Source organism: Sus scrofa, chromosome 2, assembly GCF_000003025.6.
Source record: "Sus scrofa isolate TJ Tabasco breed Duroc chromosome 2, Sscrofa11.1, whole genome shotgun sequence".
Classification (NCBI taxonomy): domain Eukaryota; kingdom Metazoa; phylum Chordata; class Mammalia; order Artiodactyla; family Suidae; genus Sus; species Sus scrofa.
The window spans coordinates 132281825-132308023 of NC_010444.4; the positions used below are offsets into that span (position 1 = coordinate 132281825).

The 26199-nt window shown below is 38.1% G+C and overlaps 1 protein-coding gene across 1 annotated transcript in view; it reads left to right on the plus strand.

Moving 5' to 3' along the window:
• The window catches only part of ADAMTS19 (ADAM metallopeptidase with thrombospondin type 1 motif 19), a 267851-nt gene that overhangs the window by 136559 nt on the left and 105093 nt on the right, over positions 1–26199 (plus strand). The window contains 2 exon segments of the mRNA XM_021084737.1: positions 11559–11699; positions 14175–14325. Of these exon segments, the coding sequence (XP_020940396.1) occupies positions 11559–11699; positions 14175–14325 (292 nt within the window).

A 26199-nucleotide genomic window follows, 5' to 3' on the forward strand; every position in this document is an offset into this window, starting at 1 on the left:
TGTCACTGCAGCAGCTCAGGTCACTGCTGTGGTGTGAGTTCGATCCCTGGCCAGGGAACTTCCGCATGCTATGGGTGTGGCCAAAAAAAAAAAAAAAAAAACTGCCCTTTTAAGATATGTTTATTTTCTTGAAATAATGCTGTGGACATAAGATTGTGGACAACCTTGTCTTGAACTCATATGATACTGTTTTATAATTTGACTTGAGTTTATTTAGCATGTTTATGATCATTTTACTTATAATAGTGTCAAAAAAATAAAAAGCTCTAGCACAGTTCTGTATTTTTATACGTTAAAAGACACCACATTGAACATATAGAGTTTTTTCTCTGATTGAGACGCTCTATGATGATTAGGTTGCCTGATTCATAGAGATGATGAGTGGATACAATTACATAAATTAGGGAAAACTATTTATAAATTATGTCATTATTTAAACACAGAACATTTTCCCACATGGCCAAAAACGATTTTGTTTTCATTTGGAGTTTTTTTTTAACCAAGGTACAGGGGAGACGAATATGTATTAGTAAACTTTGCTTAAAGACATGATTTTTCCACTAGGTCAGCTATTCAAGGAGTTTCTTTGAACTGAGAGGCTAAGGAGACAGTAAATATGCAAAGTTACCTCCTTGAAGGTAACAAATATTTGGGGCACCTGCTGAAATTTTCAGTATTGCCAGAGTACCAACATACTCTTATAACTAATAAGCCTTTGAAATCAATGACATTTGCTTACATACTTTGATGGAAGTTGTTTCTGGATAGAAGCAAGAGTAGGGCCAGGTTCTAAATCCACTTCCTCACATATCTGCATTTCTGTTATTGGCATCAATATTGTTACCAGGTTTTGTTTGTTTGTTTGTTTGACCTAATGTGTAAGTTCTGAGGCCAGGGGTCAAGGCCACACCACAGCAGTGACCTGAACCACAGTGGTGACAACATTGGATCCTTAACCTACTAGGCCACCAGGGAACTCCAAAGTTACCAGTTCTTAAATTGAGACATCTACAGCGTCTTTAATTCTTTCTCTTCGTAGTTCCTCCTATAATCAGTTATCAAAATCTGTTCATTGTTTGTCTGAAATAGCTATCCCATCTGTCCATTCCCTTTTCTGTTATTCCTCCATGCTTGGACTATTGCAGTATCTGCCTCATCAGTCTCCTTGCTTTAGCACCTTTTCTTTCTAATCTTTCTTACAGTTTAGTCAGATTGTGATCTGCTCTTGCATTCGGAAATCTTTACTGTTCCTTACCACCTAATGAATGAACCCAAATTCCATAGCCTGTGATTCATGACTTTTATAGATTGGTCCCAGTCTGCTTTTCTAACTTTATAATCTGTTTCTTTATTTCATGAATGCAGAGAGTCCATGAATTCCAAGCTTCATGTCTTTATTGATGCTTCTTTCTTATTCCAACTGCCAGCCCTACTGATTTATACCTTTTTCAATTTTCCTTAGCCATTAATGGCCAAGGTAAATGTAATCCCTTTTATGAAATTAGATCTGAAAGTCTGGCAAGAAGTATTTCTCCCTTTTTAACTCATTTACACTGTTTATTATAAATATCACTTGTTACTTAAATTCTAATATTTCTACTGATATTTACACACACATATACACACTTCCTACTAGGCAGGAATCTATAAAAATAGGATTAATGTCTAATACACTTTTCTCATATAGCACCCCCTTGAGTTTTTTATACACTGTAAGCATTCATATTTGTTGAACAAGGGAATAAGCATTTGTTGTACAAATACTTGTCTGTTGGAAAATTATCTTGAGATTCAGAAAGGCAAGCAAATGAGTTCCAGAAGTAGGGAAAGAGGAGTTCCTGCTGTGGCTCAGCAGGTTAAGGACCCAACGTCTCCCTGATGATACGGGTTTGATCCATGGCCTTGCTCTGGTGTTGGGTTAAGGGTCCAGCGTTGCCACAAACTGCAGCATAGGTTACAATTGCAGCTCAGATCCAGTGTTTCTGTGGCTGTGGCAGCTCCGATATAACCTCCAGCCTAGGAACTTCTGTATTCTGCAGATGTGACCCTTTTAAAAAAAATAAATAGGGGAAAAGAAATTACTTTCAGTCAAGAAATGTAATTGTTCTGATTGAGCAAAAGAAAATATAATTTTGTGACTATTAAAATATAAATATGGCAAATACTTTTATTTTCTGGCACATGACATTTTGATTCTTATATAAAATAAACTATGTGGATACACAGTAGTTAAATTATATATCAGTTATGATGAGTCTACTTTGAAGTCTGGTTATAGGCCTGTTCAACTATTTAGTGCACGTCCTGAACTCATGGACTTGGAAGGGACAGTTCCAATAGTTTTAACAATAGTACTACTTAATCTAAAATTCTGATAATTCAGTAAGAAGCCCGTCTGTTTCCCAGGAGGCATGCTGTAAACATCAACTTGGCTCATCTCTCCCAGTTTGCCATAGCAGTTCCTCTTAGAAGAAAATCATTTTTTTGTCTTTCATCCTGCATTAATGCCCATTGGTATATCTATGGTAAAAAAGAGCAAATACATTTGAAGAAGAGAAAGCAAACAGTAAGAAGTAAATAAGAAGTTAAGGTAAAGGCAGTATATCATGTAGGACTGTTAGGTGGGAAACACATAAAATATCAATGGAGTGCTATAATAGACAAAAACCAAATGTACTCTTCTAGAAATCCATTACTCCCCAAAGTGTTCGCAACTACTTATTCTGTAATTGAGGTCCTTGACCCACTACAGTTGCGAAGGGCTACATGTAAATTCACTGTTCCCATATTGTGTGCTTTAGAATTCCATACAGCAAAAGTCACACATAGCTTCCTTTAGTACCCATGCCTTGGGTAAGGTTAGGAACGACACTGAAGGCAGATGAGAGAGGGCAGACTTGGGCTTGAATTCTTGTCATGCCAGCTACTTGCTGAATACACTTTGGGCAAGTCGATCTGTATTTATTTTCTTCATTCCTGACACATGGATACATTGACTTTTCAGGGTTCCTTGTTAGGTCGGTGGTGTTCTAGTTGCATAGTACGTTGCTTGACTCATAACACAGAGTGAATAATACAGAGAGAGAAGGAGGAATAATGACAATGAGTAGTAGTATTATAATTGTTTTTATGAACACTTTCATGTAAAAAAAGAGATTTTTCAGCATCCAATGGCCATACATCTCTCTTCATTCAAGGAGCGATTTTTATACCCTGTAGGATTTTTACTGGATTGGCAGGGAAGTTTGCTTATCAATGGAGGTTCTTGTAGACCACTCACACAGTTTTTGTATTTGATACTTTATCTAGACGGTGATACCAGTTGGAGTAGTAAGTACTTTGTCCCAGTTAATAATCATAATGGGACATAGGCCAGTAGAGATGTGGCAGCACTCCCGTACTAGATCCTCTCCAAAGGTAGGTTTGGATGTCACCGTGAGTAGGTAGAAGAGGGGAAAAAAAGTCACTCAGCCAATGGCCATGCAAGAAGTCACTTTCTGTTTGTACTTCTCTAATGCATTTTGGCAAATAAATGGTCTAGAGTAAGGCAAGCCACCTTCCTTGAGCAGATAATCTGTAGACTTTTCAGGCTTATGGTTTCTCTAAGTCAGCAAGAGGCTATAGCTGTTTCAACTTTTCATCATCGAATGTGTAGAACATTGCGTGTTCCTCTGATTCCATATCAGTTAATCAGTCTATACCTATTTAATATGGTAGTGACGTAGATAAAGAATTAACAAGAAAATATGAGAATTCTTGCTCTCCAAACACTTAAATTCTAGGTGGTGATTGTTTGATATGTTACTTAAAATTCAGCAGAGATAGAAGCTAGTTCTGATATCCTATGTGCCATGTATTGGGAAGGGTACAAAAGTTAAGAATCATGGACGACATGGCTAGATTTTATTCAAGGATCCTTTCTATGGGAAGAAAGTCTGAAAACTTGAGTTGCTTTTGTTTTTATTGTTTTTTTGTCTTTTAGGACTGTACCTGTGGCTTATGGAGGTTTCCAGGCTAGGGGTTGAATCACAGCTACGGCTGCCAGCCTACGCCACAGCCACAGCAGTGTGGGATCTGAGCCGTGTCTGCGATCTACACCACAGCTCATGGCAACGCTGGATCCTTAACCCACTGAGCGAGGCCAGGGATTGAACCTGTGTTCTCACAGATGCTAGTCAGATTTGTTTCCACCGAGCCACGACAGGAACTCTTGAGTTGCTCTTATGATCTGGGCAAAGCACACTGATAGGAAGAAACTGTACAAAAGGGTAGGCTGGAATGAACTGTTGCACTAGAAATTAGATTGAAATCAGTTATAGAGTGTTTGAAAAGCAGGATGCAGAGTGTGGATTTTATCCTGTAGTTCGTTGGTCCTTAGGGTTGTAAGTGAATAAGAATCATCTCTAAAATGTGTTAAAATGCATTTTCTTAGGCGTTATGGATAAACATTCTCTTTTTGATTGTTTGGGGTAGGGCCCAAGAATCTGCCTTTTAACTAGCCCTGTGGTTATTTGTTGTTCACTTTTAAACACTGTTCCTTGCCATGGAAAATTGAAAGATTTTACCGAGCAAGCTCGTTTTTGTATTTTTTTCATAAAGAATTAGAGTAGTTACATCATGGTTCAAGAAGGCAAAGAGTTAATGGGCAGGAAATAAGGGATTGTTACAGCAGCCCAGAAGTGAAGAAAGTCAGCGCTTGTCTTGCTTGATAGAAGTGGTGGTAGGAAAGGAAGAGTGGGTGGGAGAGCTTAATGGAACATAGGACAGGATCCAGGCATCGTTTAGCTGCATGAGGGCAAGGAGTGTGTGCCAGCAGATGGTCCACTCCTTGAGGGTAGAAACTAGATCTTACAGATTTTTATGACCCCAGCTCAGTGCAGTACTCAGCACATCGTGTGCTCTTAAGTGTTTGTTGAAATGAGGAGTTCCTGTTGTGGCTCAGAGGTATGGAACCCGATTAGTATCCATGAGGTTATGGGTTTGATCCCCGGCCTTGCTAGTGGGTTAAGGATCCAACATTGTCGTGAGCTGTGGTGTAGGTCATAGATGTGACTCAGATCCTGAGTGGCTGTCGCTGTGGCATAGGCTGGCAGCTACGGTTCCAATTTGACCCCTATCCTGGGAACTTCCATGTGCCACAGGGGAAGGCTTAAAAAGATGGAAAAAACAAAAACAAAAACAAAAAACCTCCTATCAGAACTATATCTAGTCACTCATGATGGAGCATGATGGAGGAAAATGTGAGAAAAAGAATGTGTTTATATGTGTGGGACGGGGTCACTCTGCTGTATGGTAGGAAATTGACAGAACACTGTAAACCAATATAATGGAAAATATAAAAATCATTTAAAAAAAACAAGTGTTTGTTGCAATGATAGATAAATCTGTTGTATAATGCACATATCACAGCAAAGTCAAAAGGAGTTTTTGTATCCCTACTTTATTTTTAACCTCTGATTTTTTATCTTGTTGCTGACTTACTTTCCTTTACCTTCTGACTTACTGGTGCAACCACGTATTTAATTGTCTTGCGCAAACTGAAGTGATTTAAATTGTTTAAAATACAAAACGTAATGAAAATATCCCCTATTTCTTAATGCTGGGCTTTATTCCATGAGTACACAGCAGTGAAGTTACATCAGATCAGACATAGCCACTGAATTGTGTGAAATTAAGTGTCATTTTATGAAAGTATAATCCACTTCCAGTGAAAAATTGTGATGTTTTATTTCTTTTTGAAATAAATTTTTCTTTATAATATGCGGCTTTTAGCGAGAAGTGAGCAATCATGACAAAATGTTTACTGTATTGCGCACACAAAAAATGTTCACTCTTTTAAAATATGACTGTTTATAAATCAGATCCTTTGCAAATTATCCAAAAAATGTGAGTGAATTCATAAACGTGCTCTTCTCTAAGTAACTCTTTAAACCTCAAAAGGGACCATCTTCAAAATCCAAATGCTTCTCCAAGGAGTTCCCGTTGTGCCACGGAAACGAATCCAACTCATATCCATGAGGATGCGGGTTCAATCCCTGGTCTCGCTCCGTGGGTTGGGGATCCGGCGTGGCCACGACCTGTGGTGTATGTCACAGAAGCAGCTCGGATCTGGCTGGCTGTGGCGTAGGCCGGCAGCTGTAGCTCCAATTCACTTGACCCCTGTCCTGGGAACTTTCATATGCCGCGGGTGCGGCCCTAAAAAGAAAAAAAAAAAGAAAAAAAAAAGACAAATGCTTCTCCAGCTTTCCGCAGGATATCACAAAACTTCCTGGCAGGGACTTTTAAACAAGTTGAGAAGTTTTATAAGATAAAAATATTTTCTCAGTTGACTTGACAACCATGTACAATGTTAGTGGAGAGTTTATTTGCCCAAGGCTCTTTGTCAAAATGAATTTAAACTGAGATTATTAAAATGTAGCTCAGTTGCACAGTATGAAGAGAGGTGTTGCTAATGTCTCACTTTGAGAATGTTTTCCATACAGTGCATGGGACTCGGTTATTGGACCTACAAAGGTGCATTTCTGCTACCAGCGAGGAGACATTTAAAATTATGCAGAGAATAAATATTACGCCTAAGTGGAGACTTTTGATCTGTAGTTTGGTGATTTAAAGTTCACTCCTTTTGACCTTCAGACTGCCTGGGTCTGAGTCACAGCTCACCATTAATTAACCTCAGCACCTCTCTCATCAGTAAAATAGAAGTCATTAGAATAGAAACATGATGGGGTTTGGGTGAGGATTAAATGATATCATCATCATAAATGATTAATATAGTAGTGACTGGAGCAGATAAAGGCTCACGATTCATTGATTTATTTCAAATCTGTAGAATCAGGACTAAGCAGTGTCTCCTGATAGTTCCAGAAGTGCGGTTTAAAAAAAAAAAAAAGTCCTGTCCCAATTTAATGATGATCTTTGTGCTACAAGTTAAATAGCTTTAGGAAAATTTAACTAATGGTAAACAACGCCTGAATCACCAGATCTCTCCATGGCTGGAGCTAATTTCTTACTTGAGAATCAGGATCCCAAAAGGAAAATGATCATCTGGATGAGAAGTTGTAATCTTCCCAATTTGGAAAATCACATTACACTGCTTTGGGAAAACGTCCAAATTGCTCAATCTTGGAAGCCATCCCTCTCCTTCTCTCAAACGGACACATTATTTAAGAAGTTTTATTATTTCTGAAAAAGACCAGTTGCTTTTCAAAAATAATAGCATTTGTGTATGGTTTGAAAGACTGCACCACCACAGATGGAAGAGTTGAGTGCATTCCACATGGCAAGTAGCTCTTATAACAGGGTCACCCAGCCATGTGTGCTGCAGCCAGAATCCCTGATGGAGGTGAGACAGTGATGCAGGCCCGGGCTGCGGCAGAACCACACAGTTGCTGCCTTAAGGCATCGTTATCAACCTGGGAGATTGTGTCATCTTTACAATTCCTTACTATACTTTAACATCCCAACAGAGTGAAGTCTTGCCGTTATTATGTACTTGGCTTTCCTCAAGCTCCACCTTCATCAAAGTCAGCAAAAACAGCAGATTGCCTTTTTTTTTCCCCCTGTCTTTTTGTCTTTTCTGGGCCGAATATGTGGCATGTGGAGGTTCCCAGGCTAGGGGTCTAATCGGAGCTGTTGCTGCCATCCTATGCCAGAGCCCCAGCAACGTGGGATCCGAGCCATGTCTGCGACCTACACCACAGCACGGCAACGGCAACGCCGGATCCTTAACCCACTGAGCGAGGTCAGGAATTGAACCCGCAGTCTCATGGTTCCTAGTGGGATTCGTTTACACTGCGCCATGACAGGAACTCTGCAAATTGCCTTTAATGATGGTTATCTCTTTGGTTTGTTTTTTTGACAAATTAGGGAAGACCTGATTTCTTTGATTTACTACTCCCCCCTTCAAGGAAAAAAAAAAAAAAAGGTAGGAGTTCTTGGTATATTCCAGGCAGTGCGAGAGGCATTTTACATCATCCTTATGGAATTGTCACTACCAGTCAGGAAAGCATATCTAACAAATGAGGGAAATGAGGCACCTTTACTTCTCTATTGTTATTTAAATTGACTCTGGTCACGTGATTAGGTGGAGGCTGTAGAATTTGAATCTAACTCTTCTGTCTTTCACTCAGCCCCTCAGTAAGTGAACTGGTTCCTTCCTCCTCCATATCATCTCTCTTTAAAAAATTTTTTTTTTAGGGTCGCACCTGCAGCATATGGAAGTTGCAACGTATGGCAACGCCAGACACAAGCCGCATCTGTGACCTACGCCACAGCTTATAGCATCGCCAGATCCTTAACCCACTGAAGAAGGCCAGGGATCAAAGCTGCATCCTCATGGATACCATGTCGGGTTCTTAATACACTGAGTCACAAAGGAAACTCCTGCGTATCATCTTTTACTTTTCCTCTTTATCTCTAAAGCATGAAAAACATTTTCTTTCCTAATTCTCTCTGTTCAGTCATTGTATCATATGTGTTCATACAGACCCTATTTAAGGCTGGGAAAGAGAAATATGATTTACTGTAGAGCTGAATTTTTCTAACGCTAAAAATGAAAAATGATATTCAATAATGTATTTTTAGGTTTAGGAGTCCCCATTGTAGTGCAGTGGTTAACGAATCCAACTAGGAACCTTGAGGTGGCGGGTTCGATCCCTGGGCCTTGCTCAGTGGGTTAAGGATCCAGCGTTGCCGTGAGCTGTGGTGTGGGTCGCAGATGGGGCGGCTCAGATCCCGAGTTGCTGTGGCTCTGGTGTAGACCCATGGCTACGGCTCCGATTAGACCCCTAGCCTGGGAGCTCCATAGGAGGGAGCGGCCCTAGAAAAGGTAAAACAAAACAAAACAAAACAAAAAATGTATTTTTAGGTTTATTTAGACCATAATTGTCATAGTCTGTAAGTTGGTAAACATAATTGACTTTTAATTTATTACTTTCCTTTGTAAACTAATTAATTACATCTGTATCTTTTCTTTCAAGAATATATTAAATGTAATTTTGACTCAAATTTTTAACTTATTTAACTTAAAATGTAGTTTAGTAGTCTTGAAAAGTTTTGTTTTCGTGTGAGAAAATATAGTCTAGTTGTGATTTCCTTTAGCAACTTCTGTAACAATTCTTTTATTAATGCTTTAAAATATAATATAGATATTCATATTATTCACAATTATTTTATTACGAAAGACAATTTTAGTTATTCTGTAGCTCCTTACACAACGAGAAAAGGGTACATTTAACTATATGGACATCATCCCAAACAGTACGTACAAAACCAACCTTTCCTCTTTCTGCTTCTTCAGTAGCTATCTTACCAGCACTTTGTAAATGACTTCCTTATGAGAAGTCCTAGGAAGTTTTAAGAAATTTTTTCTGATATAGAAATGATTCTGCATGCTGACTTGGTTCGTTTATAGAGCGTGATTCCAATATGCAAGGATCTTAGATGAGTAAGACCTCTATCCTCAAGAAATTGCGGAGACAACCACCAAAAGTAAAAAGGAACGATGCAGTGTAGAAATCAGTGTAGTGATGCTGTCCGCAGAGCCTTATGGTGGAAAAAAGAGAGCGTACACCTAGGTGAGTGAGAATCAGCAAAACCTCCTAAGGGCACTCCACACTCATCTAAAAGATTAAGAAGAATTTATCCAGGGAAAGACACTGAAGGAGAGGCACTTTGGGTAGGGTTGGGGGAATGGAATTCTTAGACGTCAGGAATGTCGTGTGGTTGGTCACCTGATTCTAGAGCCAACCTTTTCAGTTCAGACATCACTGCTTTCCTCTTTCTCGCTGTCTAACCTTGGGAAAGTGACTTCTCAGCAGAAAGGCTATTCTGATAGTTCCTACCTTATAGAATTGTTTAATTCTGCAACCAAACATAGGTTTGGCTGCTTGTTGTTCAAGAGTCAATAAATGGAGGGGCAAACTTCCGTCAAGAAGGTACTTTATCCAGAAGAGCCAGCAATCTGGGGAGACGGTGGACTTATGTCTGGAGACCAGCTGTGACAATTTTGAAAGGAAAAAAGGGGACACAACCTCAGTTAACCTTTAAGGCGGGAGATCAGCTTCTTCCTCCTCTCTTCATTGCCTGCAGACCTGCTGACTTCTCCCCATTTTCCTTGGGATGCTTGCTGTTCACGTGGTCTGCCCACAGTTGGATGACCTGCACGTTTGCTAAGGGGAAGCTAAGGGTGGAGGGTCGGTCATTCATTGATCACTTAATTCTTCATTCTTGGCGCCTTCTAAACCAGGAAAGGGATCAATAGGTTAGGTAAGTTGTGTATATTTAGTAAAAGCAGAAATCAGGAGCTAAGTTAAATATTGCCGAATGAGCTCATATTTATGATAAAGTCTAAAGAAAACAGGAATGAACAAACAGAAAAGAGGCAGAGGAGCTGCTTACAATTCAAGCTTGTAAATCCCTTTTTATGATGTATGACACATAGCGAATCCAAGAGAATAAGAAACAACATAATGTTTGGGAAATTGCAAATCATTTGCTGTTGCTGAAAATGGATGTAATAAATGGCTTGGAAGAAGATTAAGAAACTATGTACCATGTTAAAGAGCTGGAAATTGCTGTGTAGGTCATGGAAAAGCAGAGGAATGGCAGCCCGATTGTGTTTTAAATAGATCTCTCTGGAGCAGGGCAGGAGGAGAAGGGAGAATGATGCCAAGGATTGGAGGCACAGAACCCAGTTAGAATACCATCCTCATTGTCAAGATTAAATATTTTTTTTAATCCTCTCTAACAGTAACACAAAGAATGAAAAGGAGAGAACACCCCAAAGAAATATTTAGAGAATAGATTGTCGGGGCTTGCCTCTAACCATTAAGGAAGGAGCAAACAGCGATCTGAAGATTCTTACTGTGGCAAACTGGGTGCCCAGCAAAGGCACAAATGAGAGAAAAAGACTGTAGGAGTACATAGAGGTTTTAAGGAGAAACTATGAAGGGCAGTTTTTGGACATACTGAAATGAATGTTCTTCCAGTATGTCCATTTGATGAAGATATGTCAGATTTTTAGAGTAGCGTTCCCACTTAAAGCAGCAGATTCAGGATTCAGTGAAAAAGATGACGATGGCCCCGAGAGTGTGCAGGCTTCCCAGGGACAGTGTGTTTTATGATGACTGGTGAAGGGAAGAAGAAATCTAATGAAGCAGGTGGGGAAGGTAGCATTTTAATCTGGGTTCAGAGGTGGTAAGAGGAATGAATAAAGGGTCTTCAGGCAACAACAGGGATCTAGTGTGGTTGAATAGAAACTTGCTCTTTCTGTGTGTTTTATACATGCTACCATCTGAAAAATAAATCTGTAGATCATATTGATTGAGGCGAAGGAAATATGTTATTTTTTAGATTGGGAAAATGTTTTTTCTTGCCTAAATAAAAATATTGACCTTTAATGTAAGTAATCAGATTTTAGTCTGAAATCTAATGTTATTTTGACCTTTAATTTCTCTGCCATAATTTTAAGTCTTTAGCTACTATTTAATGGTCGTTGTAATGACAGGTTTAACAAATATTTAATGCGATTTTAAAATTTTAATTATATTTTGAACCAGCATGGGCATCAATCATGACAATGACCACCCATCATGTGCTGATGGTCTTCATATCATGTCTGGTGAATGGATTAAAGGACAGAACCTTGGTGATGTTTCCTGGTCCCGATGTAGCAAGGAAGATTTGGAAAGATTTCTAAGGTACTGAGATCACGTGCTGTTGTTATATCCTGAATGTATGAGTGTGTGTGTGTGCGCGCGTGTGTGTGCGCGTGTGCGCATGCTTCCTCACCCACCTGGGTAGGTGGTGTGGCAGAGCAGAAAAGACACCAGATTAGGAATCAAAGTGCTTATTTCCAATCCTGGGTCTCCACTTACAATGTGAATTGGGACATAACCTGCTTGCTGCTTGGTTTCCACGCTTTCAAACAAGAGGATGGGCGGGATGATTTGTAAGGTTGAAAATGATTATAATGACGCAACTAGGGATTATCATTCTAAGTGAAGTAGGTCAGAAAGAGAAAGACAAATACCATGCGATATCACTTATGTGTGGAATCTAAAAGTAGGGCACAAATAAATCCACTTACAAAACAAAAACAGACTCAGACAGAGAACAGACTTGCGGTGGCCAAGGTGGGGCAAGGAGGGAGTGGGACGGACTGGGAGTTTGGGTTTGGTAAATGCAAACTATTATATTTAGCATGGGTAAGCAGTGAGGTCCTACTGGATAGCCCAGGGAACTATATCCAGTCTCTTGGGATAGACAATGATGGAAGAAAGTATATGAAAGGGAATGTGTATATGTATGATTGTGTCATTTTGCTATACAGCTGAAATTGGCACAGTGTTGTAAATCAGCTATACTTAAATAAAAATAAAAGATCTCATTGCTCAAATCACAAAACATTGTAATGATAAAAAATATCTGCTGTAATATTTAATTGCCGCGTCAGAATTTCTCAGTGGAAACATGCTCAGCGCTCATCCATCTGCATCTCTTGTTAACACAAAGAATCTCCTTAACCAAAGCTCCACCCTTCCGTTGTGGCAGTTCTAAACTCTGAATTTTTTTTCCTTAGTGGGTGGGTTTCACCATGATTGTAGTCCTTGTTGTCCTCTTTTCTACCTTCAGCAGTCTTAATATGTAGCTTCCGTTGGGTTGGAAAAAGAAATGAAGAAAGAGTATCACTGTTCTAGTTTTCATCTTAAATCCCCTGTTCTTTACATCTTCTTCGGCGGAAGCAGTACCAGTAGGTGATATGCAAAGTCCTCCTTAGTGAGTGAGAGAGAGAGATGCTTGAAGTATCCAAAATTCCAAGTAAGAGATGTAGGGACACCTAGCTAGCTAAATTCACTACGCAGATCAATTTTATTTATTTTTACATACCATTTAAATTGTCAAGCTAATGTTTTTAGATGAATATTAAAATCTACTAAAATGTAATAGTTATTACATGCCTATAACTCTGCTCAAAGATGTGTAGGGTGTAGTCCGGGCATGCTCTTTGTCGTGATAGAGTAGAGATCATTGCTCAGAGCAGGTAGTATTTGGAAGGTGCCACCTCACAGCAAGAGCAGCCCCTCCGCAGGCCCTCACGAGTACCTGATTTGGTTTAGTTGTCTTACTTTGAATCACAACTATGATCATTTAATCAAAAATTAAATGCTTCCCCATTAATGAACATTGTAGTACAATGTCACATACAAAAATATTCTTACTGTTGGTGTTCCCATCATGGCTCAGTGGTTGACAAACCCGATTAGCAACGATGAGGACGCAGTTTCAATCCCTGGCCTGGCTCAGTGGGTTGGGGATCCGGTGTTGCTCTGAGCTGTGGTGTGGGTCGAGGATGTGGCTCGGATCTTGTGTTGCTGTGGCTGTGGTGTAGGCTGGCAGCTACTGCTCTGATTGGACCCCGAGCCTGGGAACCTCCATGTGCCGCAGGTAGGGCCTTAAAAAGACAAACGACAAAAAAATATTCATACTGTTGATAGTCACTTGAGAATGCTTCCTATGGATTTTTAAAATCCTTGGATATGGTCGATTTCTTACCTTCATTCAGTACTTTTGGGCAAGTTATTCTCTTGAGTCTGAGGTTTTTTCATCTCATAATGTGTGAAATAATAACCACCTCACACTGTTATGTAGGTTGGCGGAATCCATCCCTATGAGAGACCTGTATAAACCAAAAAGTTCTATAAATGTGAATATTTTTTTCTTTTTCAGGGCTGCACCCACAGCACATGGATGTTGCCAGGCTAGGGGCTGAATCGGAGCTGCAGCTGACTGTCTACGCCGCAGCCACAGCGATGCCAGATTCAAGCCGCATCTGCAACCTGCATCACAGCTCATGGCAAAACGGGATCCTTAACCTACTGAGCAAGGCTGGGGATCAAACCTGCATCCTCATGGATACTAGTCGGGTTCATGACCCAGTGAGCCACAAGGGGAACTGCCAACTTGAACTTTTTTTATTATTAGAATTATCTCAAAAATCAAAAACAAATGAGTCTCATGTATGGAATAATTTCTATGAGTGTTCAATAGAAGAGCTGATAAATAAAAGTAGGAACATTTTATTGGTGTCCAAAAGTTTCTGGTTGCTGTGTTAACTAATTATAACAACTTTTGGCATTCAATTAGAAATGATGCACATATCTGCATATTGCCAGGTCAAAGGCCAGTAACTGCTTGCTACAGACAAATCCCCAGAGTGTCAATTCTGTAATGGTTCCTTCCAAGTTGCCAGAGATGACCTACACTGCAGACGAGCAATGTCAGATTCTCTTTGGGCCATTGGCTTCCTTTTGTCAAGAAATGCAGGTAAGAGTTGTATTCAGGTGCGGTTTTTTAAGTATATATTCACATTCGTTATTTAGAAGCACCACATACTGATTGGAGGAGGGAAAGTTGACTTTATTTTAGAGTTTGTGGTTCCGGAGCACCCCAGTATTGGAAAGAAGGGTTTTCTAGGAACAGGTTTCTGCATTTTTCCCCTGACACTTGGAAGGAGTTAGAAATAGGTGTCTTTATTGAATCTCAGTTAGGAAGGAATGATCCAAGAATTTCTATCTCCAAAATGGCTCTGAAGTCAGGGAATCTTTACATTATGTCAGTTGACTGCTTCTATTTTAAATCTCTTGCTTTCTTACATGGTAGGTAGCTAGGTGAAAATGTAATAACAGTATATGAACGTGTAGTTGTAGAGGAAGGATTGTATCTTTTAACCCTGGAAATGAAATGTTAAAAATATGGTCTATAGGAATAAAAATTAGGACATTTCTAAATAGTTAAACTAGAGGAAAAGGGTAAATGTCCGATGGTGAACTAAGCAGTGTCTGTATATTGTATTCAAGCAGTTACTAGTTACTCAAAGAGGCTAGTTGTCACATTTTAGAAAAATCTCAAGAATTGAGCAAAATGTACCCCCTCCTTTTTTTTCCTCTTTAGGGCTGCACCTGCAGCATGTGGAAGTTCCCACACTAGGGGTCAAATTGGAGCTGTAAACTGCCAGCCTACACAACAGCCACAGCGACGCCAGATCAGAGCTGCAGCTGCAGCCTACAGCACAGCTCAAGGCAATGCTGGATCCTTAACCCACTAAATAGGGCCAGGGATCGAACTCGCATCCTCATGGATACCAATTGGGTTCATTACCACTGAGCCACAGTGGGAGCTCCCCAAAATGACCTCCTTAAATTGACTGAAGACTTTTAGCTCTCTTTTCCTTTCCTATTTTCTTTTCTTCTCACTTCTTGCTGCCCATTTCTCTCTACCTCTTGCCAATACACATACTTGCATCTGCTTTGTGTTTCGGGATGAAACTGATTGTCATGCTCAGAGTGAATTGGTAGCTGTATTTCACTGTAACTAAGCTTCTGTGATTGTGTGAAAGGAGTTCAGCTTTGTTGAAGACAATGTTGATTTGAATATCTGACAGAATACTTAAAATTCACTATATGGAAAAGACGATATGATGTTTTATGCTCTCTGCTTTGTAGTTCTTATCAAAAAGTTTGCTCCCTTGTTTATTATTTTCCCTCTTAGTAATTCCTCACCCTGATGTGTAAGCTCCATGAGGGCAGAGTGTTTCTCCAGCATCCAGTCCAATGGCTAGTGCATGGTAGGCACACAGTGAATGTTTGACTTAAGATTAAAATAAATGAATGTGTAAAGAAATTGGAGCTGCATCAAATGTGACAAGTGAAAGGATGTGTAGACTCATCTGGCAGTAGTAAACCTCAAAAGGACTGATCTCGTTGTGGGATTGTAACTGGATACCCAAGGAGGCACACATGGCAGATCCATGGGTTCTTGGAGCTTAGCATCCGGCGTGATAATTACAACAGTAGCCGGGTTGGCTCTGTATGATGTGTCCAAGTGCTTCTCATCTCATCTACCCATCTTGTCCACTCTCCTCTCACCTCCGGGGCCTTTAGATGATCAAAACCTGGGTCACGATCGTTGTTTCTCGAGTCATCTTGGTAAAATGAATGTTTTGAAGCATACACATTTGGTTTTGTAGGTAACCACATCTATGTGCTGAAATTAGCATCGTTTTGGAAAACAGAGAAGGCTCTCTCTGATTATTATTGTGCTCTTGTGTAGGAAATGGTTTCAGTTCATGTCGTGTGGAAAATTGATAGAGGTGCTCAATTGAAAAGTTTCATGTTTTATGAAGTACCCCACATGTTGGAAAAACTCAGCCAATGATGAGCGATAGACATGATTTTGGTAAATATTAGATCATTTTTCTTAAACACTTTTTAAAAAATTTTAGAAATCATTTTTAGTTATATGTTGCAGTTAAATTTTACTAATACTATTCTAAGATATTTTGAACTCTAAAATAGATGTCACAATGTGGAAATAATTTATATTTATGATCTATCTTGAGCCTCGTAGCAATTACGTGCCATAGTTATTATTGTCCTATTTTACACATTAACCATTTGAGGCCTATGGAAGTTAAATAACACAATGAAGCTGCTACCCTTATTAAGAGGGAATATTAGATGCACATCCAAAGAACAGAGTGTTTTGTAACCACTATCCTCAGCCGCTTCTTATAGAATGCAAACTTTACATTGTATATTTTGTGTAGGAAAAACCTTAGATCAAGTCCTGTGTTTAGACTGAATTTGTTTTATCCCCCAGAGTACCTCCACCATCAGAGTTAAGAAATACATGAATAGATTTTTTTTTTCATTTTTCTAGACTGGTTGCTCTGTTTATATGGTTATTTCTCACTAAATACCTTCATGATTTTTTTTCCATCTCTGAAAGTGTGACAGCTATATGGGACTTTAAATCTATTTCTCCATATCCTAGGATTTTGCCTTTATTTTAAACTATTTTTCTATTTTGCAAACAGAATTAAGTTTTTTAGGTTTCAAGTATCTAGAGATGTTCTCCTTTTCTCCCCTAAAATTATGTATATGTGACATTTTTTATTTATAAAATCAGATTTTTCTTTAGTTCTATCTCTGTAGAATCTTTATCAAGGAAAATTTTAGAGTAATACCCAAAAGGAATGGGCTGCTCCGGGCGGCCAAGTTGCCTCCTAATCAGAATTTGGGTAGAGAGTTCTGACTGGAACGGCATGAAGCTTGGACTCTAAGAGTGGTTCATCCTCTTATTAGTTTTGTAACCTTGCTCAAAACTCTTTTTCTTTCTAAGTCATGTTCTATTGAAGTGGAGCTGTGTTAACTTTTGAACTTTCGTAGGGCCGAGATGCTAGACTTCTTTGATTCTGAAATCCAAAGTAGCATTCTGAAACTACCCTTGAAAATCATCATTTCCATCCGAATTAGCGTAGCATGCAACGTGTAGAAATTAGGTGGGTAGAAGTGTAGGTGTATGGGTTGGGCCAATGAAGAGATTATTTAAAAATTTAGTCATCGATTGGACAAATATTTATTGAGTTCCAGCTGCTTTCCAGGCACCGTTCTGTGCACTAGTAACGTAGTAGGAAATAGGCCCCACTTTCATGGAGCTTAAAATTTAGTTGGGAGAAACAGACGAGAAGTAAATATATATAATGTCCTTTGGTAATAAGTGTTTTGGAGAAGTATACATTCAGGTAATAAAGATAGGGAATACCCACAGGGATAGGAGAGTGGGATTGGTGGTATTTTATGTATGGTGATCTGGGAAGGCTTCTATAGAAAGTGATCTTTGTTTAGAGCTTGGAAGAAAGGTAGGTAGCAAGCAATGCATTTATCTTAGGGAAAATATAGCAGGAGGAAACAGAATGCAGATGCCCCAGAATGGGGTTAGGGTCACGTTTTAAGTTTAAGGTGCGTATTAGACATCCAAGAAGAGATATAAGTAGGTCCAGGATAGATACCTCCCTGGAAGTCCTCAACAAGTAGGTGATGCTGAAGACTTGGTACTCAATGATAACACTGGGAAATGGGTTAGCTAGAAGAGGAAAAATTCCAAGACTGAGAATTTGATCACTACAGTATTTTGAGGTTAGGAAGATAAGGAAAAAGCAGTTAAGACTCTGAAGAAGTCTATTGGTAGGAATAAAACCAAGAGAAAGTTAAGATCCTGGAGGCCAAGTGAAGACATATTTCAAAGTGGAAATGATGAGCTGTTCCAAAAGCTGGAGACAAGGGGATGAAAATCTAGGCTGAGAATATAACTTGATAACGGTGTCCCCCTTGGGTTTGGGTCAGTTTTGCTTGAAGCTGTCTTAATGTCCCTGAGCACATAGTGTCAGGAAGGGAAAAATAGAAGGGAATTAGTTCTAAGTGTAGAAGATGCATCGTTCTGCCTGTTAAGATAAACCTTCAAGTGGATACATGGGAAGTCACCATATCTACCAATCTGTCACCTAGAGTTTATGCAAAACAAAGGCAGGCTCCATAACAACAAAGGAGTTGTCAGTCCTTTTTATCACTGTACCTACAGCACCTAAAAGAGAGCTTGATCAATACTTTCTAAATTCCTAAGTGAATCAACTGAATGATGGAAAAATGGCTCTAAATTTTCACTCATAGAAATAATTCATATATATATATATGTCAAGAGAATATGATGATATCTTGTAAAATATTAATTCAATGGCTAAAGTAAAAAGCAACCAATAAGAGCAGATAGCTTATGTTTCACAGCTTATGCATGAGTTAATCAGGCATCCTTACGACCATCCTGTTTCCAGTTGGTTAGAAGTAAGTATCAAGCTCCTCTGAGTAAGGATTCATAGCAACTTTTCAACATGTGTGTTTCTGGTACAACCTTAGAGACCATGGTAGTTGGTCCACAGTATTTGTGTTAGATACTGTTCTTCCATTCTTACTAACAGATAATTATATGCAAGTACTAGGGATGCCAGCATTATATACCTGTCGGTCTCATTAGTGATATGTTTACCCCTAGGGTAGGGACTGACATCTGCAAAGTGTTTAAAGGCATAGCTATCAAGAGGCTTGTGAAAGATCTTGACCCCCAGCAATAATTGCTCACTCTTCTGCATAAATATGCTAACTTCTTGGATGGCCTTTTTCCTGAGTTCTAAGCATTCAGTGCCTTAAGGCCGTCTGGCATCTTGTGGCTGAGCCAACTACATACAACTGCATCAAGTTACCTTAAGAGCTGCTTGAAATTATTTAACCAAGCTAAGACTACAGAGGTATGGCTAGATGGTTCCCTAGAATCACCAAGAATGAAGCCCTCCAGGAAACTTAAGGTTCTGCCTTTGGTTTTGGACTAGACATACTGTGAATTGCATACATATTACATTGTATAGAAAAATGTCTGCTGTAATTGAATTATATGTTGACTTGAAGTAAAAATAACATGAAAAGTTCCCATTTTACTTTTCTCTTATCAACTTGACACATCAAAGTGTGTAGTACTTCTAAAACCTCACATTTGATCTAATGAACAGGCTGGCATTGAAATGAGTACTTTATGAAGAATTCTAGAAGATTGAGTCTCTGTGATTTGGCGCTGTGCAATTCCAGAGGCCATAACAATTTGGACTTAAAAAGGCTTATCATAAAATAGCCTTTTATGGCACTTAAAAAGGCTTATCATAAAATAGCCTTTTATGGCTAGGAGTTGTTTGGGCAACTAAAACAGCAAGCGCCATTGATAAGTTCATGTTAAGACTGGTGACATTGAAGATTTTTACTGTCCTTTGTTCCTATAAGCTGAAGGTTATGGCAGGTGTTAGAGCTACCAGGAAATGCATCTGCCTGTTTTGCCACCTAATTAAAACTTCATCCTATCCTTTGAGTTTTGGTCCTACACAGTCTTTGAGTACAGGAGTCTGATGGCAGCTTATTTGACTGCCTAATCTTGCTCTTTCAGTTTTTTTCTTAGGGCTCAATTTCCCGTGACTTATTGACAAGGGTTTTCATTTTCTAGCTCTCTATCTTTATAAAGCACCTATTTACTTTTGGGTCATTTTTCAACTTTCTGTTTTTCTTGCTGAGTTGGAGGATTTCTTTCCATATTCCAGGTGAGAACTCCTTATTTCTTATAAACAGTGTGTCATTTTGTGTTAACATTTTATATAGTGCCAGTTTTAAATTTCGAAGTGGTTGAAAATTTTCCCTTTAAGTTGTGCTGTTTTGGGTTTAGGTTTTTTGTTTGTTGGTTTCCCATCTTACACAAATTCTTCCTACTTCTGGCATTATCTTCTTATATGGTACATTCATTTTCTTTTAGCCTAAATATTTTTTTTAGCACCAGAGACATTTTGGATTTGATTTTTAATGAAGAGTTTTTGTTTCTTATCATTTTTATTTGTACTTAAATTTTATTGCACTCCATTAAGACAATGTAGTCTATACAATGCCCATTCTTTAAAATTTATTGGAGTTGCCGTCGTGGCGCAGTGGTTAACGAATCCGACTAGCAACCATGGGGTTGCGGGTTCGATCCCTGCCCTTGCTCAGTGGGTTGAGGATCCGGTGTTGCCGTGAGCTGTGGTGTAGGTCGCAGACGTGACTCGGATCCCGCGTTGCTGTGGCTCTGGCGTAGGCTGGTGGCTACAGCTCTGATTAGCCCCCTAGCCTGGGAACCTCCATATGCTGCGGGAGCGGCCCAAGAAATGGCAAAAAGACAATAAATAAATAAATAAATAATAAAATTTATTGAAGTTTCCTATTTAATGTGATACATGATAAATTTGAATTTTTGCTCTTTGTATGCCTGAAAGAATGGATGCTTTTAAATTATCTGTCACTAAATCTTAGATGAAGCATAGGAAAATTATTATTAAACATCTCTGTTTGCTTACTTGGCGGGGGGGCACGCCCACAGCATGTGGAAGTTCCCAGGCCAGGGATCAAACCTGCACCACACCATTCACCTAAGCTGCAGCAATGTCAGTGCTGGATGCTTAGCCACTAGGCCATCAGGAAACTCCTCTGTTTGCTTATTTTGGTTTGATTGATTTGTCAGTGACAGGCAGGCTTGTGCTAAAATGCTTAACTCTGATTATTGATTTATTTACTTCTCCTCGTAATTCTGTCAGTTATTACCTTATATAATGTTGAGTTATACAATATAACTCAATATACTAGGTGCATGTATATTTATGGTTTTTCTTCTGTTAATTTGTTTTTTTCTTGTTTTTCATTTTTTATGCCCTGTATCTTAAAATCTTTTTTGTCCAGCATTAAAAACGCTGGACTGATATGTATCATATCTTTATCTTCAGTCTTTCCAGGTATAAATATACATACAGATATGGATATAGATAAGTGGATATGTTTACTAGAGAAAAGCAATTGCTAGATTTTACATTTTTCTGTTTAAAACAATGTAATAGGGGTTTTTTTTGTATTTTCATCAGCTAGTTTAACAATTTTTATATTAAATTAATGTTTGTTAGGAATTTTATTTTTCACCTCATTTTGTGTTTTTCATATTTATGCCCTATTATTTTTCTCTTTTTCTCCTTTCCTACTTGACATTGGAGAAGCCACATTTTCCCCTACATTCAAAAGCCAGATATTTTTTATATCTTTTTATAAGTATCAGTAATTTTTTTTTCTTGATAAATAGTATTCCAGTGGTACATAAACTATTTTGTTTCTCATTCCACCTTTTAGTAGACATCTGGAATCTTAGCTAATCTGAGTAAGGCTACTCAGAACATTTGTGAATAATTATTTGTATACACATATGATTTTGTTCTGCAGTATTAATACATTAACACATTCTATGTTACTACCTTAATTTCTTGCAAACTATGGCATAGGAACTGGCTGCCTATTTTTGTAAATAAAGTTTTACTGGAACATAGTCACCTCCATCTGTTCACATGTCCTCTTTGGCTGCCTTCAGACTCTAATGACAGCAATGAATAGTTACAACAGAGGTCCTATGGCCCATGAGCCTAAAATACATACTATTTGACACTTTACAGAAGGAGTTTGCTCACCCCTGTTGTCACAGATACTCTGGATTCTGTTTTATTCCTCCTAAGAGTATTTTGGTTTTTGTTTTCACAAGTAATTAGGTTTGTTAGCATCAAACTGGAAACTATGGATAGCAGCTCATATCTTGGATTAGTGCCCTCTTTCCTTAACTGGGCAATATGGAGTGTGGCCTTGGATAGCTCCTTCAGATTTTGGTGGCTTCAACCACACCAGTTTCTATCTTCATGGCACGTGTTGCTTCAGCCACCCATTGTCATGCCACATCCACAATCCACTATCAGGTCAAAGCCGTAAAGAGGGTGAACTCAAACTGTGTCAAGCCCTTTAGCTCCCCTAAATGATCTCCCTGCCTTTGTTCACTTTGCAGAACCACCGGAAAGTTGCCTTTTGCATTCTTTTCATTTATGGTTACTGTCTATAAGAGGGTTTGTCTTCTGGAAACTTATTCTACCATTCCAAAAGAAGAATCTTCTTATCGTATGTCTCTCTTCCATGCTAGGAAATTCTGGATCATTTTTCTTTCAAACATTTCCAGTAGTCCTTCCCACTTTTTATTCTTTTCTTTGGGCTTTCATTAACTGGCACTGACAGTTTTCCTTTCTCTAAATTTCTTCTTCCTCCTTGATTTTCTTTAACACTGTCAGATGTGTTTTATATATTGAGGGGGCCTTTGCAGCTTGCAGCTTCATTCGTTGGCTTCATTCATAGACTACAGTTTTCTTCCCAAGGCTGTTACTCAGCTTCTGCCACTAGCAGTCATGAAATATGTGTAGTGAAGGTGGTGAAAGAGAAGACATTAAGTTTATTTTACTGTTGGTGGCCACATCTTCTCTGCTAATGGATAAAGTTTTTGAGTTGTATATGTGCTGAATTTCTGGTATTTCTTCCCATTAAAAAGGTTTATAGTAATGGTTAAAATCAGATTATTATTGCTTTATGTGGCCAGTGGTAATTTTGATTTAGCCTCACTTTTATCAGTCTCTTTGCTCACCAGTGCCTTTCAGTTCTTCCCTATGACATCACATTCCTCTTGAAGCTCCTTCCCAAAGTTCCTTTTGGGAAGATCTGTTGGTGGTAGACGCTTACTTTTTGTTTCCTTGAAAGAATCTTTGTTTAATCTTCAGACTTGAGTAAAATTTTAGCTGAACTGAGGAGTCCAGATTGACAGTTATTTTTTTTTCCTCTTGCCACTTCAAATACATCATGTATTCACTTTTTTATGTTTGTGCCAAGATGCTATCTTTGCAATTTTCCTAATCTTAAAAGAAAACTTTCAACCTTTCATGGTTTTTTTTTAATGACATTTGCTGTAGATTTTCATAGATATCCAGATGGCCACTCATTTTGAAGACATTTCCTTCAATGGCTAGTTTGCTAATACTTTTTTTTTTTTTTTATTTACTGAATGGATGTTGAGTTGCATCATACGCTTTGTATCTAGAGATATAAAAATCACAGATTTTGAAATTTTTGATGTGTTTGACTATATCACTCAAATCTCTAATATTACCGTAACCTTCTATTCCAAGGAAAACCTAACATAGTCACTGTGGCCCATTACATTTTTTCGTGCATTGCTGGATTCAATCTGTTAAACCTTGAGTACCATATTTAAATTTAAGTTAATAAGTGAGATAGATCACTATTTTCATTTTCTTTTAAAACTCCTCTCTGGTTTAGGGATCATAAAATGTGTTTAGAATATTCCCTCTCTTGATATTCTCTAAAGAGTTTGTGTAAACTGAGAATTTAAGTTTTTGGATCAGATGTATCCTTTGTGGGAAGATTTTTAAAAATCACTTTTAACTATTCTATGGCTACGGAATAGCGCAGCTTTTCTCTTTCTTCTTGGGTCCATTTTAGTACATTTTAAGTAAATTTTTAAAAAAATATTTTCTATTTCATACACCGTGTACAGTGTTTTTGACATAAAGTTGCTCATAACGTCTCCCTGTTTCTGCTTAAATGCTCTCTGTGGTTATGCCTTTATTTTTAAAAATTCCTGATAGTGTTTATTTTTGCCTTCTCTTTTTTTCTTGATTAATTTTCAATTTTTGTCAGTATTCCCAAAGGGCTAGATTTCAGCTTTTTATTATTTCTCTTCAGTCTTTGCCTTCTATTTTTTGGATATTTCTCTTTTTCTTTCTCTTACTTTGTTCCTATTTTCCGTCATTAATAATACTAAGGTGGTCTCTGATGGAAAAGATTGTTTTTGAAAATGCGATCCCATACTGACTTATGGATGAGCAAGGAGTTATATGTCCAAGGTTTAATTGCTACTTCCATGCATATGCACTTAAGCTTTTTTGTTTGTTTGTTTTTGTTTTTTTGCTGCCCTGAGGTATGGAGAAGTTCCCAGGCCAGAGATCAAACCTACACCATATCAGTGATATAAGCCACACCAGTGGCCATGCCCAGTCTTTAATCCAGTGAGCCGCAAGAGAGCTGCAAGATTTTTTTTTTTAATATAAAATTCGGAACACCTTAATGGAACTATTTACTATAAAGGAAGACATGCAGATATGTTGTTTTTCAAGATAAATTTTACGATATCCATACAGGAATAATCTTCCATTTAAAGTATATAATATCTTCATAACTTTAAAAAACCCTACATGGAATAAACATCCAAATTTATATATGGTTTTCATGGTCATTTCTTATTATAAAGAAGTAAAAAAAGGGAATGTTACATTGTTTTTATTAGTTTACTTGGAGATGCTGAGTGGTACATTTCTGTCCACAGGATTTTAAGTCTTAAAGTTTGTCTTAATTGACATTTTAAGTGATTTCAGCAATTAAGTTGAAAAGAGTATTTGACTCTGGCCTGTACAACAAATGGAAAGTGTTTGGTTCTAATAAAAATCCCAACCTTGTTCCTCATTATCTTAAGAAAGGACTTGATAGGAATTCTGCTTTGGCACAGCGGGTTTTAAGGATCTGGCATTGTCCCTGCTGTGACTTTGGTACTGCAGTAGTGCAGGTTCGATCCCTGGCTTGGGAACTTCCAGATGCCATGTGCCAGCCACCAAAAAAGAAAGGACCTGATGTTACATAGCTCTAGTATCATGCATCTGAGATGCTCTACTTCTCAAGGTGAAAACAGTCCGTACCATTTCTTGAGTATTATATTGCTTTACTTTTGATTTGAAATTCTGAATCTGAGTTATCTTTCACAAAGAGGCTATAATTCACTTATCATAAGATCCCCAGAACTGCAGAACATAAAGGGTAAAGAGATTTCATCTATGAGAGATTTATTCTACACAGCTCTGCTTATCTTGAAAAGCTGCCAAGTTTGCTTTTATGCTCTCAGCGCCTCAAGTGGGAATCAATTAGAGTACCTGCTGTTTTGAATAGCAGATAATGGTGGAAGGACAGAATTTAGACCACCAACAGTGTTCAACAAGCAAGGATTATTTTAAAACTACAATGTAGACAATTGGCTTTTTAGTTCAATATGCACTGGTTAACTAATGAACTTGCCTAAAATAATTCATGTTATAGCACAACTAAGCTTTATGGAATATAAATAAAGAAGAATTCTTCTTTGGTTGAAAATGCAGCATTTGATCCCGTAATTATGAAATATCCTTAACAACAGTGTCTTATGAACTGAAATCCTCAGGTTAGAGATTCATTAGTTCAAATACAAATGTGTCCACAAAAGTACATGAAAAACGCTTAACGTCTCTGTTTATTTTCAAAAATCTAAAATATCACAGAAAAGATATTTGATTTAGGTATTCTTTAAAATTAATTCCTTGATGAATTTTTGGTAAATGATTTATACAAATAAAAGCACATAAATGAAGCTAAATCATATACTAAATGTAGTAAGATATATTGTATGAAATATTTTGAAGCTGAAAAACTGTCACAGTAGATGAAATATTATAAATAAAATATATCACACTCTTGCCATGTACTATTGAATCTTTAAGGGTTTACAAGCATTTCAAAAATCTGAAATTTTTAAATAATGGAAGAATGGGAAAATGGTATTTGAGGAGTTATAGCAAATTCAGTATTAGTGTTGCAACAGACCTATTTGAAACCTAGTTTAAAGATATCATTCCCAAAGTATTTAATAGATTTGGGTCATAAGTTAATTTTAACTTCACAGTGATTTTCAGTCTGTTTGGAACACCACTGCCAGAGTAAACCTCTTAAAATAGCCATTTTATCTTATCAACCTGTTGGTCAACTGCTGAGTGGCTTCTTTTTCCTTCCAAATATGGATGGAGTCCCTAGTCGTCACTGGCATTCAAGATCTGCCTTTTTCATCTTTAAA